At 38.8% G+C, this 9,656-nt stretch overlaps 1 protein-coding gene across 3 annotated transcripts; it reads left to right on the top strand.

Annotated features, from left to right (window-relative positions):
* Positions 1-1,707: 1,707 nt before the first annotated feature.
* LOC112277227 (uncharacterized) lies at positions 1,708-9,240 on the top strand. 3 transcript variants are annotated; one of them, XM_073531217.2, is made up of 8 exons: positions 1,708-1,894; positions 4,451-4,644; positions 4,919-4,987; positions 5,512-5,652; positions 5,843-6,179; positions 6,327-7,191; positions 7,437-7,566; positions 7,697-9,240. In XM_073531217.2, exons 6-8 carry the CDS (start codon positions 7,056-7,058, stop codon positions 8,889-8,891), a joined length of 1,461 nt encoding a protein of 486 aa, XP_073387318.1. In that variant the 5' UTR covers positions 1,708-1,894; positions 4,451-4,644; positions 4,919-4,987; positions 5,512-5,652; positions 5,843-6,179; positions 6,327-7,055; the 3' UTR covers positions 8,892-9,240. The 3 variants fall into 3 exon arrangements, with proteins under 3 accessions (XP_073387318.1, XP_073387319.1, XP_024365089.1); XM_073531218.2 differs by lacking the exon at positions 1,708-1,894 and adding an exon at positions 4,021-4,234 and having other exon boundaries at positions 4,919-4,973; XM_024509321.3 differs by lacking the exon at positions 1,708-1,894 and adding an exon at positions 4,021-4,234.
* Positions 9,241-9,656: the final 416 nt, after the last annotated feature.

The raw sequence follows: 9,656 nt of genomic DNA, 5'->3' as shown, positions 1-9,656 counted from the left end.
CATCTTTTCATGTACTGACAGATGGATCACATATCCATCATAGCCTTGATTTAAACATATACAACCATGGCAAGTAATTTTCCATCTGTTCAAAGAAAATGTAAGTATGTTTAAGTATTAATTCTAAAACCAGGCAACTTATTTATATAATTATTAAGCTACACTTTTGTTATTTTATTCTTGCATATCTTGTAAGATATTTATAACTTTCAAATGTAGCTTAAATTGAATTCCATGATAATTTTTAAAAAAATTAAAAAATTAAAATCATGACCTTTTTGTTAAAATTTTAGTCAATTTTCATATTGTTGTAAATAAGGGTCAAAGTACACAACATAGTTCATGTGAGGTGATACTTCATGTTTGCTAGAAGTGCCCATTAATTAATTAATTAATTTATTCCCCCTTGTGGAATAAATCTAGACAGAATACAAACCTCCATTGGTGGGTTTGAAAGTATTCATGCCACAAATTACCCACAAATATTTCACTTCCACCATCACCTTGCAATAATTATCATCACTTATGAAAAATCTTTCCAAAAATAAACTTGCAATCTTTGCACAAAGTGCAATTTGCATGTGCTCAAGCCGTCAATTCCACAAGCCCAAGGAGAAGCATCAAAATGTGCAAAGAAAGATGATGTTCATAAGTCAACAAGTGGGATTGTGATTTGGCAAAAAAGGGGTCATATGACACGGAGATCCAATAGTACATGAAATTGAGCATTAATTCATCAAAAGGCATGGATTTGGAAAAAAATCAAAGAGAATGTATAAGCCCCCACGTCAACTCCTCCTTCTACTCCACTAGTCAACTCCTTAATTCATGCTTAGATGATGAATTAAAACCCTAACCTCCAAAGCTTTCCATGGAATTTATAAAGCTGATTCTAAGTTGGTATGAAATCTGTGGCCTTCTTATTAGGGGAGTTCATTCAATGTGTTCCTCAAATTAGGCTGCCTCTTTGCAGACCCAATTTTTTCTTTACTTTATTTACCAAGTTATTGTTATTATTATTATTATTATTGTTATAATTGGAGTTACAAGTATGAAGATCTTCTGTGCTTATTGAATCAACCAGGTTGTAAGTCACACACATGTTCATTCTCTTCAATAAGAGTGTCAACAACTTCAAAACAAAAACCAAAATAAATCACCAAAAAAAACACATGGAAAATAGATATTGAAGGATGGTTAAAAAAGGAAAAGGAAGAAAAATCATATAAATAAATAAATGTTTATGTATATATATATATATATATATATACACACATCATGGCAAGGAAGAGTTCAATAGCATATGGAAACATGGAAATTTGGGGTGGGGGGGGGTCTGTTAGTCCATGATAATATCTTAGGCCCAAAAACCAAATGGTCCATTGTGACACAATACAAAACCTTCCAAGAGTCAATATCTCTCCCATGAAGCTTTGTATGAGTTTTTCCATATGCCCAACTATGGTTCTAAATTTGGGGCAACTGCAAGTGAAAGTAAGTTATTATTGGTGTTATTTGTCATGATGGATGGATGAAGAGGAGCTAAGTGGATGAATGACTTTCCAAGCCACACATAATAAATGCATGTAGTTGGAAGTAAGATACTCTTTGGGAGTTTCATTAACACTAATTCTACTCCTCTCATATCTTAACTGCTGAGAGGCAGCTTTGTGGCTCATTTATGTTTCCATATTCATCACTTTAAAAAGCACCTCTCCTTTCATGTATATGTTCTTTCTTTTGCTCGCTGTTCTTTCCTTGTCTATGACTTTTAGGGTTTTGGTTCTTTTAAAGGTGGGGAATGTAGACAAAGAGGAGTTTGTGGGGAGAGTCAGGCCATGGCAGAAGCAGGATGAGAGCACATTTGCAGGCCACTTTACAGGGTCACATTCAGGTACCCACTAATTAATTATTCATTTAAATAAAAATTAAATAAATGTGTGTGTATATATATATATATATATATATATATGATTGTTGGGGTTGTACAAGTTTCACTCTTCTTCTTTCATTCTTGGCCTAAGAAGTGGTAGTTGTTGTTAGGGGCAGGTAGGCATAAATGGAGATGTAGGTATTTTTATTTATTTATTTACATTTTATACTTTTTAAAGGTTTTTTTAAGGTTTTTTTTTTTTTTTTTTTTTTCAGGAGTTGGTTAGGGTGACTGAAAATTGGTGTGAAGTTCAAATGAGTCAAAGTTGGTTGATTACAAGTGCACTAAATGAGAAAAAAAGTTGAGGATTTTACCAGGGGAGAAATAAAGGGGAAATTGAAAGGAATACTCTCATTTGTTTAACTATTTATGTTTTGAATATGTTTCAATATCTTTGAGAATTTGAAAGTAAATTAAGCACATCTTTTGTTTTTGAGAGCTACAGAATCAACTTGTTTGTTAGCATATTACCACATTTTAATGCCTCAACCTTTAAACATTTGTTTTATATTAGTTTTATTAGAAAATATTCATTGTTATTAAGCAACTGATACTATTTTTAGTTCTATTGCTTGACTTGGTTTGTCTTTAAATTTTCATAATCCTCCACCATCGTAATCTAATTTAACCGTACATCATTAAAAACAGACTAATTTTTACAAGTACTACATTGATAATAAATTTAAATTTACCTGAATTTTAAATTTAAATTAAGATATATCAACATGTTTTCATTTTTTTACTGTGCTCCTTGCAAAATTGTTTCTAAAATCAAGTAAACAACGTCCATTAGCAACTATAAAAATGAAATGTCATTTAATGTAGAACTCAGTGTGAACTTACATATATAGATATGTATATGTATATATATATATATATATATATATACAAACACATTATTAATTACAAAAGAAAAATCTAATCACATTCATAACAATTATTATACATACAAGAGAAGTTTACTTAAAAGAAAACTAATAAATATAAGTAAAAACTTAAAAAATATGTGCATATTTTTATTCCCGTTTCACATAATATTTTTAACAAAAAAAATATTATACATAACATAAATCAAAATATATATATTTAGGATGATTTCTATTTATCTATACACTAAAAATCTTTTAAAGAAATTAATAGTTTTGTTTAATATATATATATATATATATATATATCAACAAATATGATTTCAATAGTTTAATATAATTATGAAAGAAATAATAATGTAAAATAATAAAATAAATAGTTTAGAATTTACAGTAATTTAACTAAATTTCGTATTTTAATTTAATTTAATTTTTATTTTATTGTTATCTTGTTAGGTAGAAAAGCTCTTCATGAGAATGGATACGTTTTTGGCTTGCATGCATATGGAGGTCTTTAGTAGCATTGTTTTGAAAGTAGCTATTTGTGATTTAAAATAAAAATATAATATAAGACATTTGTAAATAAATTTAATCATCTACTTTATAAAATTAGAAATTATACGTTAGGATATCTATATCATTTAAAAAATTACTAAAATTATTCTTGCAACTAAATCATGAGTTTTTATGACAAAACATATCCAATCAGTAACAATGCTTTTTTAAAGATATAAAAAAAATCGAAGTTTTATTGTTAAATTTTATATAGATGATTAATTGAAGTCCTTGTACAGCTGAAATGAAAAATAAATAAAAATAAAATTCTTTTAGCATAAAAACAAGTAATTTGATCTTAAAAAGATTTAGTTTCTGAGCATTGCACAGTTTGTTAAAATTATATACAAATACAAACATAAAACATACAATAATTGAACATGAATGTAAAATAAATAAACACTATTACAAATTACATGTTATGAATTGAAAAAAGTTAATATGAGTAATATTGAATACTTAACACAAAGTTACCATTGGGCATTTTGAAACTTTAATTTACTATTTACAATTTTAAATTGCAGAATATCAAAAATTTAGTTTCATCATACATCACTGCAAAATTCTATTAACGCAAATCAATACATTCCAATAACCGTACTCAACTGCAAAAAGACTCTCATGTCATAAATTTTCAAAAAACTAAAATAAATGAAAAAGAGATTAGCAAGTGTGACAATGAAATTAGGTTTTCATATTTTTTAACTTTTGTTTACAAGCTTATACACTTCTAAATGCAAACTAGACAATTCAATGCCGTCAATTTTGTCACATAGTATTAACATTTCAATCCACACATTTCTTCAAGAACCCAATTTTACGCTCTAATTCGGAACATCTTGTAACCACACCCACAATCTTAAACATAAAAACAAGCCATGTATCCATCTCCCCATCTATCTATCTATCTGTCTGTATATGTTGTGTATAGTGAAGGTTTGATGTGAATACCAGACATTCATTTCGTTGATCTGGTGCCGCATTCAACGAGATAGAGAGTTTTGCGGGCACTGGCAGCAGGGGTCCGATGATCGGCACAAAGGTACATCGAGACAAGACTAACCTGTGGGTTGTTGTCGTAATACCTGCATCACAGGCAGCGAAGCGTTGGATCGAGGCTAGTAGCACCGGATCGTCGTGATGCGGGGCCACGCCGACCTCCCGGCGGCAGATGAAGCCTCCTCCCAACTGCGGTGTCAAAGCTTCCACCATTTGGTGGCTCCATGGATGCTGTCTGTCCCTGACTGACACAGCTTCGTGCACCTGCAGGTGCCCCTGATCTGCGCCGTGGTAAGCACCATCTGCTCCCCGAGTGCATTCAGGCAGTTGCTTCCGAAAGCTTCAATGTCTTCAGGGTTGACAGTAATGCCAGTTTGTTCGTTTGTTTTGTCCTTCTTCTTCATCCTTCTTTGTGTATGCCTTTTTCTTTCACTTTTTAATCTGTGCGTGGGTGAAAGCACCCAGTGCGCAGGAGGTATAATAATCTTTTGCAGAGTGGGATTACCTGCGAGGTGAGTAATGCAAAGTGCATGTTCAAATGATTGATGCTGTGGTTGCTGCTCAGAGGCAGAGACCGTGAGGATGTGTAGCTTGGACAGGCTGACTTTGCACAGCAGCGGGTATTTGTTTTGAAGTAAATCTTTCTCACAGATTGATTTTTCTAGGTGGATTAATGGATTGATTGGATGTGCAGAATGAATGAATGAGTAAATAATATATATATATATATATATATATATTTATATGTATGTGGAGAGAGAGAGAGAGAGAGACAGATATATATTTTGAAGGTCAATTAGAGGTCTGAAAGATAGTCATTTACATTAATAGTCAAATTGCTAGGCATTAATCGATGAAATTGCATTGTAAAGTTTGCATGATAACATATGTATTTACGTGTGAGTCATTTTCATTCTGATTTTTGAATGAATTCCAAAAAATAAAATTTTAGTAACGTTGTGTGACAACATGAAGTAAACCCATGATACTTGTTTGCCACGGAAAGGCGTCTGTTACGTAAAACAATTTTGCATCTAAAATATGTGTGAGAGGATTTGATAAGCTAAAATGATGGTATTTATATTTAAGATATGGTCTTGTGCAAACATTTTAGCTTTTTAATTTATTTCCTCTAAACATACTAGAATTTATATTTAGGTACATGAATGAGACAAATGAAAGCAACGTATCAATTTGCAATACAACTGAAGCAAGCAAGCAAGCAAACAAACAAACAAGAAAAAGACAAGGGAAAAATAAGAAGAAAATACATAAACACAATAAAGAAAGAATAAAGACGTAAGAGTTAATGTTATAACAAATCATGTAAAACTATGCAAACACTAGTAATATCAATTAGTTGTGGTGCCTGTGCCAACTTTTTAAAGTTTGTTAATTTTTTCCTTCAATGGAGTAGAACAGTTTTATACTTCATGCAATGGAACTCTTCTCAAAATCAGAAATTATATTAACGCACCTATTACCACAGAAAGAAGAAGAAAAAAAAAAACTCCTTATGGTGATGGAACAACACAAGTTCTCCTGGTGCTCTATTCCAAAACTTCACAACCAAGACTTGAACCAATTCAGCTCAAGTTTTTTCACCATCTGTTACTTTTTACAACGACACACAGACCCAAGCCTTTTGAGTAGTGCAAACAAACAAAAATCTCCATTCACATGAACTCGTTTACAATTTTCCTTCATCATCGTCTGCGGTGAGAGAGTCCTTCCTGGTTATGGAGGAAAGCTGCCCTGGCTCTGTTGCTTGAGCCCGACGAAATGAATCGATGGAAGCGAAGCATGCATCCGCAAGCACAATCCCGGTAAGTGCGAGGAAGTGTGTGTGAGTGTGTGTGTGAGAGAGAGAGAGTGTGTGTGAGATTGTTGTGAATTTGGGAGTGTGTGTTCCCTAAGTTGCTATTCTGAGACTGTGAGGGCGCATGACTGGCGACTCGGGATGTGGCTGTCAGGGCACCCGACGGCCCTGTGGGTGCCGTCGATCAATTGCGTGCTGCGAGGCTGCTGAAGCTGCTGCTGCTGCAGGAGTTGACTACGGATCCCCATTAACTGCAGCTGCTCTGCTGCTACTCCTACAACTACTACTGCCCAGCCCTGCCGGGCAGAAGGGCCCTAGAGGAGGTTATAAACACCGCAACCAGCCCGGCTTCTTTATGTGACTGGTACACGCACAATTCTGCATTGTCGCTTTGCCACGATCCCTGTGGAAAGAAAGCTCCTCTGTCAAGAGGGTTCTGGGGTCTGTGTGCCTTCATTGCACCACGTTCAAGCACAAGCGCGTCGTAGTACCTTCTCTCTCTCTCACTCTCTCTCATGCTCTCTCTCTCTCTCTCATCCAATTCTCTGGTACGCCTGACTCACCCCGCGTCGTGTCGCCCGCTTTTTGCCGCTCCCCCTTCGCGGATGCCTCCGTGTGATAATACACCACATATCGATTACTTTGGGTTTCAGGCATTTTCTAGGTTGTTGTGAAGAGAGCGGTTGGTTGGACAACATCACAGGGTTCGAGGCACAGCTTGCAGGTGACACAGCCAGAAATCGCATGAGCGAGGTGGGGTCGTTCTTTTCGGCTGTCCAGCTTGTGTAGACCTTCGTGGGCACTTGGTAGGAATTTTGTGGGAGCCGAGGCTCTGCATTTCTTTTTGGGGTAGTGAAGTTGTGTGATTGGGTAGTTGAGAACCATGGGTAGGGCTCCATGCTGCGATGAGAAGCTATCCCTGAAGAAGGGGCCGTGGACACCTGATGAGGATCAGAAGCTGGTGGCTTACATTCAGGAACACGGTCATGGAAGCTGGCGCGCACTCCCTGAGAAAGCTGGTACGTCGCACTCTGCTGATTCTCAGTGTGCCCGCGCTTGGCTGCGACGTTCTTGTGGTTGTATGTTCAGGTCAATTCACGCTTGAATCAACTGGATTCTTGAAAAAGAAGGGCTAAAACGGCAGATCATGTCGCTGTGGGCCATAATGGGCAGTGAGATCAATGGAATTGAGTCATGTTTCAGGGCGACAAAGTAGAGTTTCTGTCTGCAGTCCCATTCTGAGTGCGCATTTTTTTTCTTTCAGGGCTTGCGAGGTGCGGCAAGAGCTGTAGGCTGCGGTGGACGAACTATCTGAGACCTGACATCAAGCGAGGACGATTCTCTCACGAGGAGGACCAGATGATTATCCAGCTTCACGCCATTTTGGGCAACAGGTATAAAGCATTTTCGAAGAATTGAGTTTAGCTTACCCATGCCCCGCAAATGTGGCACATTTCTCAGTACACTTTCTTTCTGAAAATATTTGATTCCGAAAGCATTGCACGTTTTTTTTGGTTGGATTAGATGGTCAGCAATCGCGGGCCACCTGCCCCAGCGAACAGACAACGAGATAAAAAATTATTGGAACACGCATTTGAAGAAACGCTTGGCACACAGGGGAATCGACCCCGTCAGCCACAAAACAAGCAGCGCGGGGCTGGCGCTTGCGTCCTCATGGAGACCCTTGGTGTCGACCCAGCTCACTCACACCACCCAGTGGGACTGTGCTCTAGCGGAGGCGGAAGCACGGCTCTCCAAGACATCCTCAATCAAGCTCTTGTCCAAGGAATCCGACACGACGCCAGCTGCAACACACCCCTCCGCCTACTTCATGCGCTCCTGGAAAACGGGGGTGGAAGATACACTCAAGCCTCAGTTCGGGCCAGTGAAGCTCGAATCCTTCTCCTCTGTGAGGATCAACTGCTCAACTCCCATTCCCAAGCCTGTCAGTCGACCGTCTAAGATTCTACAAGACTGGGACTCCGTTCTCGGTCCTCGCCACGACCTGCCCAACCCGTTTTGGCAAAATTCGGGAGCACTCGCACTGACCCACGCCTTGAAGCAATTTTCGGTGGGGAGAATGAACAGTTTTCGGGTAGAGCCCGCAGCACCCCCGCAGGCCAGGTCGAACTCGTTCGGTGCCTCGGGTGAAGCGATGTCGTCGTCCTTAGCGGAGATAATGTTCACAGGGATTGATCATCAAAGGAGTCCGGATTCAACTCCCGGATTCCCAGCGGCCGCAGAGGCGGCACGGTCAGACGGCTTTGACCTGGACGACGGTGTGGCACCCGAGGACTACTTCTCCCCCAACAGCACCCTGCACGGGCCTGACTCCGATCTCACGCCTTCCGATTCCGGCAGTCCATGCGGCAGCGCTGACGAATCCACATCCGACTACTTTGAGTTCGCTCTGCACCAGCAGCATGGCTTCTTCCACAGCTTCCCACCCCTCCCTGGGGGCGCCGATCACCAGGACGAGTCTCCCATGTCCACTATCCCGGACACATTTTGGCACGAGGACCAGCATGATTCCGGCAGGTTGCAGATCCACAACGTCGCCCCGGATGGAGTTGTTCCGGAATCAGGTGGTTTGGAGTTAATCATCCCCATGGACTTCAGCACCGCCGAATTCTCCCATCAGTTTGAGTCCTTGTGTCAGGAGGTGGAGGAGGAGGAGCCCATGCAGCAAGACCCTGCAGTCTGCGACAACATCCCTTGAATGTGTCAGTTTCTGTTTCCCCCTAATAAAACAATAATTAAAAACCAACGTAGACATATGATTTCTAAAGTGTTACAGAGCTCAGCATGCATTTCTCCCTCGAAAGCCTGAGCTGCGGCAGACTGGCCAGGCTGGGGTCACATGCAAAAGCTGCGTCGAATTTTTTTTGTAGAACAACCTTCATATCCCGTTCAGCGGGAACTGTAGTAGACGACGCCGAGATTCTCCATCGCATGCAAATGCACCCAATTGTAATTACTTTTCTCAGCCATGGAGTCTTCGGTCGAATTCCTTAGACGGAAAAAAATAAAAATAAAAATAAAAATCATAACCCAACGTTGCCAAACCACTCGGCGTGCCGTTTTCAGGTTTTGATGAGCTGTGTATGTGTGTGCTTGAGCTAGTGCTTCTTCTGTGAGACAGTGTTATAATTGCCCTGTTGCAACCGATTCATGATGCCGCTTATTGGTGGCATCCTTTCCCCTCATCTTTTTGGTCCCATGCTGGTGGTTGCATTCGGTAACAGCTTTGTCTTCATTGATCCTGACCGGGGCAGCTTGCCTCCTTGGTGGGTCCTCTTCACTGCCATGGCACTTCGAGCACGTAAATATATCTATATATATATATATAGATATATAGATACACATACACATACACACTCTCTCATTCTCACACACACACACACATATATATTTATATATATATATATATATATATGTGTGTGTGTTTGTCTGTCTCAATTAGGGTGTGTGTATGTGTATGTGT

The sequence above is a fragment of the Physcomitrium patens genome, chromosome 25 (genome assembly GCF_059467195.1).
Source record: "Physcomitrium patens ecotype Gransden chromosome 25, ASM5946719v1, whole genome shotgun sequence".
NCBI classification, from domain to species: Eukaryota; Viridiplantae; Streptophyta; class Bryopsida; order Funariales; family Funariaceae; genus Physcomitrium; species Physcomitrium patens.
This window is presented reverse-complemented; position numbering and strand designations above follow the sequence as displayed.

Excerpts from the sequence above, each read along its gene's own strand:
- LOC112277227 (XM_073531217.2), top strand. The coding sequence starts at position 7,056 with ATGGGTAGGGCTCCATGCTGCGATGAGAAGCTATCCCTGAAGAAGGGG. Across the intron at positions 7,192-7,436 it reads CGCACTCCCTGAGAAAGCTG|GGCTTGCGAGGTGCGGCAAG; the intron begins GTACGTCGCACT and ends TTTTTCTTTCAG. Across the intron at positions 7,567-7,696 it reads CACGCCATTTTGGGCAACAG|ATGGTCAGCAATCGCGGGCC; the intron begins GTATAAAGCATT and ends TGGTTGGATTAG.